The sequence below is a fragment of the Nannospalax galili genome, unplaced genomic scaffold (genome assembly GCF_000622305.1).
Source record: "Nannospalax galili isolate Female #2095 unplaced genomic scaffold, S.galili_v1.0 scaffold1679, whole genome shotgun sequence".
Lineage (NCBI taxonomy): Eukaryota > Metazoa > Chordata > Mammalia > Rodentia > Spalacidae > Nannospalax > Nannospalax galili.
Window position 1 is genome coordinate 89,166 of NW_008342927.1, and position 16,968 is coordinate 106,133.

Sequence of the window (16,968 nt, forward strand, 5' to 3'; positions counted from 1 at the left end):
AAATGTTATCACTCAAAATCTAATACTATTGATTGTATTTGGCAAGCCATATTCCCATTTCCAAAATATCCGGATAAAACCCCTCTGCTGACTTTTTTTTTTTCCAATCTCAGCTGCTTCCTCATTGCAGTCAGTGCCCCTGTCTTTTTAAGTGCATTTAGAGTAATTGTTTGTTTGCTTTTTTGTTTGTTTAAAATTTTTTTTTGGTCTTTTTGAAGCAGGGTCTCTCTGTACCCCAGCTGTCCTGGAACTCACTATGTAGACCAGGCTGGCCTTGAACTCACAGAGATCCGCCTGCCTCTGCCTCCCAAGGGCTGGGACTACAGGCGTGTGCCACCACGCCCGGCTAAATAAAATATTTTTAAAAAGTTTTATGTGTTTATATATATGTAGTTTATGTATATGAGTGTTTTACCTGCGAGTATGTTTAGTACACTTGTATCATGCAATGCCTGCAGAAATCGGAAGAGGACATCATATCTCCTGGAACTGGGGTCACACATGTTAATTGCCATGTAGGTGCTGGGAACTGAACTCAGGTCCACCAGAAGAGCAACCAGTGCTCTTAACCACTGAGCCACCTCTTCAGCCTCCTTGTATTTATTTATTATTTATTAATTAATTTAAAAAATTGCCAGGTGTGGTGGCCTACACCTTTAATCCCAGCACTTGGGAGGCAGAGGCAGGGGGATCTTTGTGAATTCAAGGCCAGCCTGGTCTACATAGTGAGTTCCAGGACAGCTGGGGCTACAAGGAGGCCCTGTCTCAAAAAGACCAAAAAAAAATTAATTATTAATCTTAAATTTTGTGTTGTTTTGTTTTTTTTTGAAACAGGGTCTCCCTGTAGCCCCAGGTGGCCTGGAACTCACTATGTAGACCAGGCTGGGCTCAACTCACAGAGGTTTTCCTGCATCTGCCTCTCACATGTTGGGATTAAAGGCCTGGGCCACCATGTCTGGCTATTTTTTATTTTAAAGTGTGTGTGTGTGTGTGTCTGTGTGTCTGTGTGTAGGTATGTGCAAATGAGTGCAGGTGCCCACAGAGTCCAAAAGAGGATGTCAAATACCCTGGCACTGGAGTTATAGGCAATTGTGAGCTGCCTGATATGGATGCTAGGAAATGAACTCAGGTTCTCTAGAAGAGTAACACATGTTCCTATCCTCTGAGTCACCTCTCCAGCCTTTGTTTTTTGTTTGTTTTTAAGGATTTATTTATTTTTATATTTTATTTATTGTTTCTATGTGTATGAGTGTATGTCCTGCATGTGTGTAAGTGCACCCATGTCATGCAATGTCCGAAGAGGTCAGAAGAAGGGATTGGAACTGAAGTTACAGACAGTTAGCCTCTTTGTGGATGCTGATAATTGAACCCAGGTCCTCTGCAAGAGTAGTCGGTGTTCTTAACCACTGAGCCCCATCTCTCCAGCCCCAAGATTTATTTTTATGTGCTTTAGAGTTTTGCCTACATGTATGTATGTGTCCACTGAGGGCATAAGATTCCTTGAAACTGGAGTTACAGACGGTTGTTAATGTCCATGTGGGTGATGGGAACTGAAACCAGGTCCTCTGTAAGGGCAGCAAGTGCTCCTAACCATGGAGCCGCCTCTCCAGTCACCCCTTTTGTTGTTGCTGTTGTTATGGTTTGTGGCACATGATCTTGCCATGTATCCTAGGCTTGCCTTGAACTCATTATGAAATTCAGACTGGCCTCAAACTTGGAGTCCTTCTGCCTCAGCCTCCCAAGTGCTGTAACTGCAGGTGTATACTACCATGCCTGGCTTGATAAGTTTTTTGTTTGATTTGATTTTTTTAAGCTGTGTAGCTGAGGATGATCTTGAACTCCTGTATCTCCTGCCTTCACCTTCCAAGTGCTGAGACTATAAAGGTATGGAATACCACATCCAACTTTGACGTGTATGTGAGAGAAGGTGGATGTATAGAGATCAGCACCCAATCTTGGGTGCTTGGGTGTCAGTCCTCAGGCACTATTCACTTTTTTTTTTTTTTTTTTTTCTTGAGACAGAGTCTCTAGCTGGCTTGGAGTTTGCCAAGTAGTCTATTGAGCTCCAAGAATTCACTTGTCTCTGCCCCTCCCCCAGTGCCGGGATTATAAACAAACATCACTGTATCTGGCTTTCTTTAAAAAAAAATTTTATTTATTTTTATTTTATGTGTATGCCTGTATTGCCTGCATGTAGGTGAGTGCACCTGTGTTGTGCAATGCCGAGGAGGTCAGAAGAGGCTGTTGGATCCCCTGGAACTGGAGTTACAGACAGTTGTTAGCTGCCATGTGAGTGCTGGGATTCAAACCCGGGTCTTCTGCAAGAACAGTCAGTGTTCTTAACCACTGAGCCATCTCTCCAGCCCCATATCTGGCTTTTTTTACATGGATTCTAGGGACTGAGCTCAGGTCCTTGTGCTTGCTAGGCAAGCACTTTACTGGCAGCTGTCTCCCCAATCCTGACAAGGGTTTTTGAGAAATGAGCAACAGGAGCTAGACAGGTGATTCACATCTGTAGTTCTAGTGCTTGGGAAACTGAGGCAGAGGATCTTGATTTCCACACAAGCCTGGGGTGCATAGTGAGACCATATCTCAATTAAGAGGAAGGAGGGAGGGAAGGAAGGGAGGGAGGGAAGGAGGGAGGGAGGGAAGGGGAAGTGGGCAAGTATACTTCCTGATTTAAAAAAAAAAAATATTCCAAGCTGGGCATGGTGGTGCACACCTTTAGTCCCAGTACTCGGGAGGCAGAGGCAGGCAGATCTCTGTGAGTTCGAGGCCAGCCTGGTCTACATAGTGAGTTCTAGGACAGCTGGGGCTACAAGGGAGACCCTGTCTCAAAAAGACAACAGAAAAAACTATTCCAAAAAATTCTTTCAGGGGCCTGGAGAGATGGCTTAGTGGTTAAGAGCCTAAATTGGCAGTGTGGCTGCTCTTGCAGAGGACACAGGTTCATGTCCTCATGGACATTAACAACCATCTGTAACTCTGGTTTCATGGAAACTTTCTGGTTTCTGTGGGTTTGCACACACATGGTGCACTTACATGCATTTGGGCAAACCACTTAAATACATAATGCAAATAACTGTTTTCTTTTCTTTTTTTCTTTTTTCTTTTTTGGCTTTTTTGAGACAGGGTCTCCCTGTAGCCCCAGCTAGCCTGGAACTCACTATGTACACCAGGCTGGCCTTGAACTGACAGAGATTCACCTGCCTCTACCTCCCGAGTGCTGGGACTAAAGGTGTTCACCACCACTCCTGGCAATTTTTTTATTTTTTAAAAAATTTTATTTATTATATTTATTTTATGTGTATGAGTGTATTGCCTGCATGTATGTAAGTGCCCCGTGTGATAGAATATATGAATTGCAGAAGAGCCACAAGCCTCAGTAGGAAAAGCCATAAATCCCTTAAATTGTCTAACTGGCCCTAAATTGGCAGTCTGGCCTTGCTCAAGCCTTATCAACTGGTCACTCCCTGGGCTGAGAGAGAGACTGTTTATGGATCCCACCTGTCTCATTTAGTGCTATAGATAACTCACCCAGCCTGTCTGAGAAAAGAGACCCTCAGGGACACCAAACCAGGGCACTAATTCAACTCCCCACAAAGTGCAGCTGTGTCTCACAACTTTTGTATAAAAACCCCCTGGTTTCTTTGTCTAGTTGTAGAAGCTTGGTTCCCGAGGACAGCCTCTATCTCTCACTGTATAGTCTTTGAATAAAGGAAGATATATTCCTTGCCTGTTGCAGGTCTGGCTCTGGTTTCTTGTCTCCTACTCCTCTGTCTTTTCATTCTCCAAAACTCTAACACTGTGTCATGCAAGGCCCTTGTAGATCAAAAGAGGGCATCAGATCCCCTGGAACTGGAGTTTATAGATGGTTGTTATCCATCATGTCGGTGCTGGAATTTGAACCAGGGCCTTCTGCAAGAGCAGTCAGTGCTCTTAAGCACTGAGCCATCTCTTAGCCCCTGAATAAATAAATTTTTCAAAAATTAAGAAAACCTTTCACAGCTGAAGGGCAGTGCTCATTCGGCCAAAACTGTTCATTTCTCAAACTCAAACTGGAACCGTGTCCCTTTACATTTTGCTTCCTTTTCCTTCCTTCCTTCCTTCCTTCCTTCCTTCCTTCCTTCCTTCCTTCCTTCCTTCCTTCCTTCCTTCCTTCCTTCTTTTTCTTTTTGTTTTTGACACAGGGTTTCAAACTCACTATGTGGCTGAAAATAGTCTGGAATTTCTGATCCTTTGGCCTTGACATCACAAGTACTGGGATTACAGGTGTGCACCACCAAACTTGGCCCCTTTAGTGCTTTAAAATCTTTTAGCTTTTGGGGGGGAAGGGGTTCTTTTTGAGACAGGGTTTCCCTGGAGCCCCAGCTGTCCTAGAACTCGGTAGGTAGACCAGGCTGTCCTTGAGCTCACAGAGATCTGCCTGCCTCTTCCTCCGGAGTGCTGGGATTAAAGGCATGGGCTATCACCCCCTGCCTAGCTCTTTTTCACTATGTGTAGGATATATTTTTACAGAATATCAGCCCCAATGCCAAATTAATGAATTAACAAGCAACAACAAAACACACTGGTGAATGCCTTCTCCCCTTGAAGTAAATTAGGAACAAAAATAAGGTAAATGACACCAGCTACATACCTCCTTCTATCTAGAGCAGTCTCCACAGCTTTCTCTGTAGTTGGGGCCTGACAGAAACTGAGCTAGGTCTTCCCGGGTCTCATCAACTATCCTCTGTGAAAGGATGTCCATGCTGGGCTCTTTCAGTTGCCAACTCCCTATCGAACAGTTTGCCAACAGAAAGGGAGCCAAACAGAGATTTTTCCAGGTCCATGACAGTCCACAACATCACGACGATAGAACTGTTTCCTGGTGTCACAGAGTGAGGACAGGAGGCCAAAGTGCTTTCCAACATAAAATCAATACAGATCAGTGCAGCTTTTGTTAACTAATGGTTGCCCTTCCCAGAGGCGCAAATCCCCGTGCTATCAGTTCCTTGTCATCCCTAAAAGTGAAGGGTAATCCTCTTCCTGCCTGCTCCAGAGCTGGCCCTCGTCCCCCTCACGCACTGGGGCACTGTGCTCCACCAGTGGAGGACCCTGCAAATTCCGGGTGGCTCATTTTCCTGAGTTGGTTAAGGGGCACTGATTTTGATATCTCTCATGCTTTGGGAAGAACTGAAGATACAGGATTTGGGTCTCACGACCCCTTAACTGAGCTGATTTGGCCAGTGCTGGAGTCAGTGCTGAAGTTTGGGGCATTATGGGAACACGATGTGCAGGCGGGTCCCTGAATCATCCCTAAGCCCCTCCCACTTCCCTGGTCACTAACCAGTTCCAGCTGTGCACAGTCCTGGCTCTTCCCATATGGCTTCTAGGAACTTATGACTAATTAAAGGAGTGTGTTTGGGAGGATAGGCTGGGGAAATACTCCTATAAACAGAGGTTTCCAGAGCAACAGCCTGGCGATCTTAAAGGGAAGGTTCCCTTTCTCCTCACCCCTCAGGGCTCCCAACGGAAAGCAGACCATAGGGTAGCCCCTCACACATTTTTATATGTCATGGTTGGGATGTGGTCAGTCTTAACTTGTTCCACATTTTAAAAATTACGTTAGACAGAGCACACATCTTTAATCCCAGCAATTGGGAGGCAGAAGCAGGTGGATCTCTGTGCAGTGAAGGCCACCTGGTCTGCATAGAGAGTTCCAGGTCAGCTGGGGCTACAGGGAGATCCTGTCTCAAAAACACCAAAAAAAAAAAAGAAAAGAAAAAAAAAGAAAAACAAGAAAATTACATTTGACAAGTGGATCTCTGTGAGATTGAGACCAGCCTGGTTTATATAGTGAATTCCAGACCAGCTGGGGCTACAGGGAGACCTTGTCTTAAAAAACCAAACAAAACAAAAAAACAGCCAGGCATGGTGGCACACGCCTTTAATCCCAGCACTTGGGAGGCAGAGGCAGGCAGATCTTTGTGAGTTTGAGGCCAGCCTGGTCTACATAGCGAGTTCCAGGACAGCTGGGGCTATAGGGAGACCCTGTCTCAAAAAGACAAAAAAAAATATATTTATTATTTATTTATTTATTTGTTTAGTATGTGTGTGGGAGGAGGTGTCCATATGCCACCACCTGCATGTGGCAGTCAGAGGACAACTTTCAGGAATCAGTTCTCTCTTTCGACTATGTGGGGCCTGGGGATTAAACTCAGTCAGGCTTAGCAGTAAGCACCTTACCTGCTGAGCCATCTGGATAGCCCTGAAACACATTTTTTTACCTCTTCAGTTCCTCAGTTTCAGATCTAAGACTTGTGATTCATGTATGTATGTATGCAGGTATGTTTGTACTGCTGGAGATTGAGCCCTGGGCCTCATACATGCTAAGCTAGTGTACCACTAATTGAGCTAGATCCCCAACTCAATTGGACTTGCCCTTTATATCCTAGGGTGACCAGCCCCTGTCAAATTCTACAGGGTAAGAGTGACTATCAGAAGGGGTGGGTATGGGATGGAGAGATGGCTCAGTGGTTAAGAGCACTGGCAGCTCTTACAGAGGCTCCAGGTTCAGTTCCCAGCACCCACATGGTGCCTAACAACCATCAGTATCTCCAGTTCCAGGGAATCCAACACCCTTTTCTGACCTCTGTGTGCATTGCATGCATGGGTGCACTTACATACATGCAGGCAATACACTTATACACACACACACACACACACACACACACACAAATATTTTTTTAAAAAAGATGGGGTGGGTAATGGCTAAAAGACTGGCTTCTCATGGGCCTGAAACTTCTGCATACTTTTGCCCTTTACCCATGCCCATGGCCCTTGGTCATTAGAAAATACTCTCAGAAGTCTCCCTGTTAGCCCGTGATACTGTTTAAAAAATGCTTCTATATAAATTTCTTCTGCCAGAGTTTGTGGAATATTTTTTTTAAAAAAGATGGGGTGGGTAATGGCTAAAAGACTGGCTTCTCATGGGCCTGAAACTTCTGCATACTTTTGCCCTTTACCCATGCCCATGGCCCTTGGTCATTAGAAAATACTCTCAGAAGTCTCCCTGTTAGCCCGTGATACTGTTTAAAAAATGCTTCTATATAAATTTCTTCTGCCAGAGTTTGTGGAAAGAGAGGAAGCTGGTTTCCAGGAAGAGAAGGAGAAAGTCAAATACCCAGGGAGTTGCTTCTCTCAGCATCAAGTTCTCTTTTTGGAACAGCTTGCCACAGTCCTAATCTTTTGTGCACATTCATGAAGCTCCCCCAGTGAGCAGTGACAAATTCAGAGGAAAACAAGAGCTGGGTCAGCCTGGTTCAGAGGTGGGGGCTGGTGGCAAGGGCGGTCATGAGGCAGTGGTAGCAGAGTGAGTCACACGGTCCTTGCACAGAGCCCTGCCTGCAGCTCCTGGCTCTAGGGGGTTTTGTTTGGGTGCCTACAGGAACTTCCTAGAAGCTACAGAGTGGTATGCAAACATCATGGCTTTGGAGGGGTGATACTGATGCTTTCTAGCTGTGTTTCTGAAGCAACTCAGTAGAGATTTATCCCTTTCAGGGAGGAGGTGATGATACCAAATGCACAGGATTGTCACAGAGATTTAAAGAAGGTAAACTATTTGGTACTCTTACTATTTTACTCTGCCCTCTCCTGGCTTTTTGGTTTCTAGAATGTGGTGCTACCTCTTAGGCCCCTCATAGCCATCGTGAGTGACATGGTGGGGGATAGAAAGAGGGAGAAAGGGCTGAGGAAGAGCCCAGCAGGGGGGCTGAGAAGTAACTGGTTCCCAAATGCCTTCATTTCCTAGGTGCCCCAGGTCTGGTGGGTGATGGCCTCTGACCCTCATTGCTCAGAGGCTGTGTATTCTTGTCTGTCATTTGGGACTTACTCACCCAATTGTTACCCTGCTGTTTGCTAGGTCATGGGATCAGCATCACTGTGGGCAAAATTAGTCAGGAGTATCCCCCACCTCGGTTTTGGAGTGTGACAGTACCCTTGCGGCCTCTCAGAGGAGTGGGGAGAGTCTCAGAAATGAGGGCCTACTGGGGACACGAGTTCAGTGCCCCTTCCCCTATCCCTGTGCTTTCCTCACTGTGTATCAGAATGATGCACAGTATGTTCCTCATTGTCATAGTGGTGAGGAACCTTGCCTGTAACCCAGCATACTGGGGAGGCACAGGATGTATTTTTAGTCAGGCATGGGGGTACATCCCTGTAATCTCAGAGTTCAAGGCCAGCTTGGTCTACATGGTAAGTTCCAGGCTGGCCAGGGCTACATAAGTGAGACCTTGTCTCAAAAAAACAAAACAAAACGATAATGATATATAAATTGTGATGCATCAATGCTGTGTGACTCCTAACTACCTAAAGAACAAAACCTCATGAAGAACAAAACTCTAAAAGTCAGTGTGGTGTCTGGAAAGAACTCGTGTTCACGAGTCAGCAGAAGAATTTAATATCTGCCAGGTCAGTTAGGAGCTCCGTGATCTTGCTCAAGCTTCCCTCTCGAGCATTCTGTTTCCGCCTATGAAAAACAGGCTGGGCTGGTAAGATGGATGGCAGGTAAAAGCACAGCCGAATGAGCCAAGTTCCATCTGGGAAACCACAGCAGAGAACAACTCCTGAACGTTGTCCTCTGACTTCCTCGTGCACACACATGTAATAATAATACAGAGTATATTGTAATGTATATAATAATAATAGAGTATAATATATTATAATAACACAGAGTAATAATAATAGAAACAACTCTCACACATTGTACTCTGACCTCCTCATGCACAGACATAGCACAGAATAATAATAATAGAAATAACTCTCACAAGTTGTGCTCTGACCTCCACATACACACACATAACACAGAATAATAATAATTGAACCAACTCTCACAAGTTGTGCTCTGATCGCCACATGCTCACCCCACACATGGCACATAAATAAATATAATTAATTAAAAAAATTAATAGCTAGGTAAACAAACAAAAACAACCCCCTAAAGCCAAGGCCATGGTTCAGTAGTCTCAGCTACTCTGGAGGCTGAAACAGAAGGTCACTGAACCCAGAAGTTCAGGACCAGCCTAAGCAGTATAACAAACCATTGGCTTTCTTTTAAAAGACTAGAATAATTCCTCCTTCACAGTAATAACAGTATAAACTAGCTCTTTCCCCCTCTCTCTCTCTCTCTCTCTCTCTCTCTCTCTCTCTCTCTCTCCTCTCTCTCTCCTTTTTGAGACAGGGTCTCATGTAGCCAATGCCTGCCTTGAATTTGTTATGTAGTTGAGGATGACCTTGACCTTCTGATCCTCCTTCCTCATACTTGCAAGTGCAAGGATTACAGAATGTGCCAACACACTTGGTTTAAGTGATGGTGGAAACTGAAATCAGGGCCTTGTGCATGCTAGGCAGGCCGTCTACCACCTGAGATATATTCCCAGTCCTAAAACATCTAGCATTTTAAGTATAAGTTTTTCTCCTTCTCCTTATATAGTATTGGCATCTTCTTTCAACCCTGGCTTCCACTCTTCCCCAGTCATTCATCTGTGAGGGTCTCCTAGGCATGGAAATGGCTTGGGGTGGGTGTTAGCAAGCCAGTGGTGAACCAAGCAGTCCCAACCCTTCTGACTTAGCACAGTTTGCTCTCATCTGTGAGGTGAACATCACAACCACTGTACCATAGAATCCATCTCTGCGTTCACCTCTCTACTGTCACTCAAACCTGTACCATCTATTTCCTTCTGTACTCTTTTACTCCCTCTGATTTTTACCAGGCTTCAAAGCCCAGCTCAGGTTGACCTTCTCGGCCAACTTCTACACAGATCCATGACCCTTAGGACAGGTCACCTACCAACTGCCCAGCATCCAGGTTCTGCTTTTCAGGTGCTTAGGTCTGCCTCAGACTGTCTGAGCTCTCTGAGGGCAGTCCTCGGCCCTTTTTACACTTTTGCCGCCCCTCTCTCTTTCTAGGTTTATTAAATGCTTGGCATAAACACTTTTTAGTAAAGCAGACATAAGTAGGCTTCAAGAGCATTTAAATTCCTAACTTGGAATGGGTGTGGTGGTACATATCTATAATTTCGGCACTTGTATCTTTTTTTTTTTTTTTTTTTTTTTTTTTTTTTTTTTTGTCTTTTTGAGACAGGGTCTCCTTGTAGCCCCAGCTGTCCTGGAACTCACTATGTAGACCAGGCTGGCCTTGAACTCATAAAGATCTAACTGCCTCTTGCCTCCTGAGTGCTGGGACTAAAGGCGTGTGCCACCACACCTAGCTCAGCACTTGTATCTTTTTAAGACATAGTCTCATGGAGCCCAAGCTGACCTCCAGCTTGATATGTAGTTAAGGATGACCTTCAATTTCTGATCCTCCAGCCTCTACTTCTCGAGTGTTGGGGTTCCATCCTAGTGCTTCCTGTGTACTAGGTGAGCAATCTACCAACTGAGCTACCTCCCTACCCCTACAACACAGATTAAAAAAAATATTTTGTTCATTATTTTATTTTATGTGTATGAGTGTATTGCCTGCATGTATGTAAGTGCACCCATGTTGGGCATTGACCATGGAGGTCAGAAGAGGGTGCTGGATCCGCTGGAACTGGAGTCATGAGCACTTGTTAGCCGCCATGTGGGTGCTGGGAATCAAACCTGGGTCCTCTGTAAGAGCACGAGTGCTTCTGACTGCTGAGCCATCTCTTCAGTCCCTAGAGGACAGATTTATTGTTTTTATTTTCTATGTATGAGTATTTGCCTGCTGTATATATGTATGCTACATGCATGCTTGGTGCCTGCAATGACCTAACCTTGAGTCAAAATCAAATGTGCAATGAATCTGAAGTGCTCTGGCAGTACTCGCTGATGCTGCTTTGTGAGACTTCACTGTAGCCTTGGTTCTGAACACACAACATGCACTTTTCACTGTGCATGCCATCAAACCATACAGTGCCAGTAATGGTGCCAGTGAATGTTGCCTCAAACAGCTCACCTCAGACTTGAGATTATTATGTTATGAATTGCAGTGCTTTGATCATTCCTACGAAATCTCTGCTCTTATAGAAACATAGTGGTTTAATTACGGAAAGCAAAGACTTCTAATATTTTTCTATTATCATTCCTTAGCATGAATGAAATAAGTATGTCTTTGGATTGTATTTTTAGAATGCTTTATTTTAAAAGTTGCTGTTTGCTGGGGTTGGAGAGATGTCTTAGTGGTTAACAACACTTGATATTCTTCCAGAGGACCCAGATTCAATTTCCAGCACTTACATGGTGGCTAACAACTGTCTGTAACTTTAGTTCCAGGGATCCGACACCCTCTTCTGACCCCTGAGGGGATTGCATGACACAGGTGCACTTACATATATGCAGGTGACACACTCATACAGATAAAAATAATAAATAAAATATTCTAAAAGTTGCTGTTTGAGGCTTAGGAATGATGCACATGTCTGTAAGTAGAGGCAGGAGAATCAGGGGTTCAAGGTCAGCTTGGGCTATACAGTAAGTTCCAAGCCGGTCTGGGCTACATGAAATGCTGTCTCAAAAAACAAAAGCTATCCAGGCATAATAACATATGCCTTTAGTCTCAGCACCATGAGAGAGGCAGAGACAGGTGGATCTCTGTGAGTTTTGAATCCAGTCTGGTCTACATAGTGAGTTTCAGGCCAGCCAGACCTTGTCTCAAACAAACAAACAAAAAAGAATTAATTAAATTTAAAAGTACTAAATTGAGATAAAAGTTGCTGTTTGTTTTTCTAATGCGTTTAATTAAGTCGATTAAATTTTGGCTTGGGATTGTTACAGAGTTTGAGACCACTGGGAAAAGACCACCAGACCCAATTCATATTTTATTAAAAATTTTTTTTTTTGTCTTTTTGAGACAGGGTTTCCCTGTAGCCCCACCTGGCCTGAACTTGCTGTGTAGACCAGGCTGGCCTTGAATTCAGAGATATGGCTGCCTTTGCCTCCCGAGTGCTGGGATTAAAGGCATGAGCCACCACACCCGGCATCCAATTAAGATTTTTTTTTTGAAACAGGGTCTCCCTGTAGCCCCAGCTGTCCTGGAACTCACTATGTAGACCAGGCTGGCCTTGAACTCACAGAGATCCGCCTGCTTCTGCCTCTCAAGTGCTGGGACTAAAGGTGTACGCCACCATGCCTGGCCCAATTCAGATTTTAATTAGCCAAATTTATTTGCTGTTGCAAGACTGACCTTCTCCAGAGGCCAGATAAGGGACTGCAGTAAAGTGGTGAGAGAAAGGAGTTTTTTAAAGGCAAAAACCACAAGCTGCTTCATTCCTGTGGTATTGGCAGTTGCAAGGACAGTGAGGTCACACTGTCCCTTAAATGCAGCAATAAGCAAGTTTACAGAAGCCCAGACAAGAGTTGTTAGTCATTTTCTTAACTGATGTATAGAGACAGTAGGGGCTTTCTGATTCTTGTTATTTTAGCGTATTACCAAGGAAGACAGGATTTGTTTAGGCTATTTTCCCTTGGGTGGGCAAGAAACATAGCTGCAATGTATGGGCGGCAATATTCCTTTCTGTGGTCAGCTGTTTCTGAAAACAAACAAACGAACTTCTGGGGGAAAGTGAGTTACTGGAACTAAGTTCAGACCTTGAGTTAGCTGCCTTTCTGATTTTAAGTCTAAGGTGATTAACTTTGTACAAAATGGAGTTGCTCCAGTCATTATAGGATTAGGACAGAATTTCTAAAAATTTCTGAAAGGACTTTAAACATATTTTGTCATTTTGTACTATGTTATGCAAAGTGGTATTCTCAATATTGGCCATTATAAAGTCAAAATATTGATCAAAGGGTTGGCTGTGGCTTAGTTAGTAGAGTGCTTACCTAGCATGCATTAAGTCCTGGGTTCAATCCCTAGCACCCATAAACTGGTGTGGTGGTGAATCTTGTAGTACCAGCTTTTGGGAAGTAGAGGCAGGAGGAGCAGGAGTTCAAGGTCATCCTCACATACATAGTGAGTTCAAAGTTAGTCTGAGGTTCCTGAGACCCTGCCTGTTTCAAAAGCAAATAAACAAACAAAAGCAAAACAAAAACAACATAAAGAGGGGGCTGGAGAGATGGCTCAGTGGTGAAGACCACAGTTAATCTTGCCGAGGACCTGGGTTCCATGTCTAGTACCCATGTGGCAGCTAACAACAGACTGTAACTCCAGTTCCAGGGGTTCTGATGCCCTCCTCTGGCCTCTGAAGGCATTGGTGTACTTACATACAAGCAAGCAAAACACTTAGACACATAAAATAATTATAAATAATACATAAAATTTAAAAACACATAAAAAGAAAATCCATCAACTCTGAAGATGACTGAAGATGCTCTTCCTCTTGTAGTATCAAATATTCAGCCAAGATTTAATTCTTTTTGTAAAAGTTTTCATTAGAGCTGGGTGTGGTGGCATACACCTTTACTCCCAGCACTCAGGAAGCAGATATAGGTGGATCTCTGCGAGATCAAGGCCAGACTGGTCTATATAGTGAGTTTCAGGCAAGCTGAGGCCACAGGGAGACCCTGTCTCAAAAAGACCAAAAAATTTTTTTTCATTAGGACCATTCGTATATATGTGTGTGTGTGTGTGTGTGCATGCATTTGTGGAAGCCAGAGATTGATATGGGTGTCAAGCTCCACCTTTATTAGTATTTTTTATTGTTGTTTTGTGCTTTTTGAGACAGGATCTCCCTGTAGCCCCAGCTAGCCTGGAGCTCATTATGGAAACTAAATTGGCCTCAATCTCACAGAGATCCACCCGCCTCTGCTTCCTGAGTGCCAAGATTAAAGGCGTGTGTCACCACACCCAGTTCTACCTTTTTTTTTCTACTTATATTTTATTTTTTTAATTTATTTTATTTTTTTATGTGTATGAGTGTTATGCCTGCATGTATATAAGTGCACCCATGTCAGAAGAGGGCATCGGATCCCCTGGAACTGGAGTTATGGACAGTTGTTAACTGCCATTTGGGTGCTAGGATTTGAACCTCGGTCTTCTGCAAGAACAGTCAGTGTTCTTAACCTCTGAGCCATCTCTCTAGCCCTTATAGTTTATTTATTTTATATGAGTGCTTGTGTAGGGGTGTAGTGTACATGCTACGGTACATATGTGAAAGTTAGAGGACAGTTTGCAGGAATCAGTTCTCTCCTTTCACCTTGTGGATCCTGGGACTTGAACTTCATGTGGTAGGTTTGTCAGTAAACACCTTTACTCACTGAGCCATCTTGCTGACACTCTACCTTTTTAATTTTATTTTAAAATATTTTATTTCTTATTTTTATTTTATGTGTATGAGTGTATTGCCTGTGTGTATGTGAGTACACCCGTGTCATGCAATACCTCAGAGATGAGAAGAGGGCTTTGGATTCCCCTGGAACTGGAGTTAAGGATGGTTTGTAGCTGCCATGTGGGTGCTGGGAATTGAACCTGGATCTTCTGCAAGAGCAGTCAGTGCTCTTAACTGCTGAGCCATCTCTCCAGCCCAATATTTTATTTTATTTTTTTGAGACAGGGTCTCTCTATGTAGCTCTGGCTGGCCTGGAACTCTCTATATAGACAAGGCTGGCCTTGAACTCACAGAAATTATCCTGTCTATGCCTCCCAGGTGCTGGGGTTAAAGGCATGCATCACCATACTTGGCCCTTTCGTATTTTTTTTTTAATTCGTGTGTGTGTGTGTGTGTGTGTGTGTGTGTGTGTGTGTGTGCCACATGTGTATGTGAGTGCCTGAGAGTGTGGTGTGAGTCCTGGGAACAGAACTCAGGTCCCTTGCAAGAGCAAAAAGTGGTAGAAAAAATTTTCTCCGGCAAAAAGGGTCCCAAATAGAAAAAAGTTTAAGAAGCCTTTATGTAAGAGTTCGAGACCAGCGTGGGCTATAAAGCTAGATTCTGCCTCAAAATAAATAAATTCCCAACTTGACCCCTTGTCTTGAAAGCCATGCTGCTTCTGCTCTCTCCTACCTCTTTCCTAGTACTCATTTGTCCTAGTCAAGTGAATATGTGAAGGGGAGGGATCTGCTGCCCTCGGTCCCTGGAGGGCAGAACTGTCATCTCTAGGAGGCAGCTCTGGTGCTATGGCTGGCCTGTCTCCCAGAAGGTCAGAAGGTTTACTCCAGGCCAGTACAGAAAGTCTTCTGGTTTCCAGCAGAGGGCTCTGGGGGAGAGGGGCTTTTTTGGCTTCTGCTCTTTGGAAGGGCAGGAGTTAATAGTGAGTTGCAACATATCTCTGGGCTGAGTCACCTCCCATTCTCCTCTGTTGAAGGTTTATAAAGAGGACCAGAGGCTGACATTGGAAAGACCTGGAGGTAAGAGCTCCCTGTCCAGCCCTGCTCCTCCAGAGTCCCAGAAGCCTCAGGTCAGAGGGCACAGCCAGCCTCTGGAGCTCCTGCCTGGTGGGACCATGAACTGGCAGTATCTGTGGTTGGGCTTCTTTCTTCCCATGACAGTCTCAGGCCGGGTTCTGAGACGTGAAGAGAAGGAGGCAGTCATGGTGAGTCCCCTGAGCAAGAAGGGCCCAGGCCATGGGAATGACAGGGGCTCTCATGCCATCTAAGCCTCTCTCCGCCCTTCAACCTTCCTGCCTTTCCCTTCTTTACTCAATGTCTACCCTGCCCACCCTGTACTCTTTCCTTCTTCCACCTGAGGCCCTTCTTTCAGTCAGTTCGCTTTCAGTCCTTCCATATCTGCTTCCCTCTCCCCTGATGGTCCTGTTAACTCACTTGGAAGCCTTACCTTAAGACTTACCCTCTTTCGACCTCTATGTCATTATAGGATTACCTGTTGCAGTATGGGTATCTACAGAAACCTCTAGAGGGAGCTGATAACTTCAGGCTAGAAGATATCACTGAGGCTCTGAGGTGAGAGGTCACAAGGTACATGCTTTTATTGCTGAAGTCTCCAGGACCTTCCTCTCCCCAGACCCACCTCTGCGTGGCCATGTTTCAAACAGATACCCCTCCCCAAAAATTATCATTGATTTTTTTTTTGTCATTCTTGAGACAGGGTCTCCTTGTAGCCCCAGCTGCCCTGGAACTCACTATGTAGACCAGGCTGGCCTTGAACTCACAGAGCTCCACCTGCCTCTGCCTCCCACTGCTGGGATTAAAGGCATGTGCTACCACGCCTGGTTTATCATTAATTTTTAAAATGTGGGTCTCACACTGTAGCTCAGGCTGCCCTGGAACTCCTGGTATTCTTCCTGCCTCAGCTTCCCCAATACTGGGATCATAGGTGTGAACCACCATGTCCAGCTCGAATCCTTGTGTTTAAGAATTTTAAAAATGTATTATTCTTTGGCAACTTCATACATGTATATGGTGAATGTGGTCAGTTTTCACCCATCCTCATAACCCTCTTATTCCTCTCTCCCTCCCCTGCCAAATGATTTCCCCTATTTTCTTTGTGATCCACTGAGTTTAACTTGAGTTGCTTTGATTACCCTTTTTATTACATTTATTTATTTATGTGTATGTGTGAGGGTGTTTGTGTGTATGCATGTTATAGCATGTGTGTGGAGATGAGAGGACAACTTGCAGGAGTCAGTTCTCTCCTTAACCATGTGGGTCCTAGGAACTGAGTTCAGGAGGTCAGCCTTGGCAGGAAGCACCTTTACCCACTGAAACATCTCAGAGCCAGGCGTGGTGATGCACGCCTTTAATCCCAGCACTCAGGAGGCAGAGGCAGGTGGATCTCTGTGAGTTCAAGGCCAGCCTGGTCTACATAGTGAGTTCCCTGTAGCTGGAGCTACAGGGAAACCCTGTCTCAAAAAAGACCCAAAAAAAAAAAAAATCTTATGGGGGCTGGAGAAATGGCTCAGTGGTTAAGAACACTGGTTGTTCTTGCAGAAGACTGGGGTTTGAATCCCAGCACCTATATGGCAGCTAAAACTGTCCATAACTCCAGTCCCAGGGGATCCAGCAGCCTCTTCTCTCCTTCTTGGGCACTGCACGACACAGGTGCACTTACATACATGCAGGCAATACATGCA

General features: G+C 44.6%; 1 protein-coding gene across 2 annotated transcripts in view; it reads left to right on the forward strand.

The window, feature by feature from the left end:
* Positions 1-7,396: 7,396 nt before the first annotated feature.
* Mmp19 (matrix metallopeptidase 19) overlaps positions 7,397-16,968 on the forward strand; it is a 16,228-nt gene continuing 6,656 nt past the window's right edge. Inside the window, exons 1-4 of one of the 2 annotated variants that reach the window (XM_008838983.3) lie at positions 7,397-7,453; positions 7,543-7,594; positions 15,244-15,471; positions 15,753-15,838. In XM_008838983.3, the coding sequence (XP_008837205.1) occupies positions 7,553-7,594; positions 15,244-15,471; positions 15,753-15,838 (356 nt within the window). In that variant the 5' untranslated portion in view covers positions 7,397-7,453; positions 7,543-7,552. Of the gene's footprint in view, positions 7,454-7,542; positions 7,595-15,243; positions 15,472-15,752; positions 15,839-16,968 lie in introns of those variants that run through there. The other variant, XM_029566372.1, reaches the window with a different exon arrangement.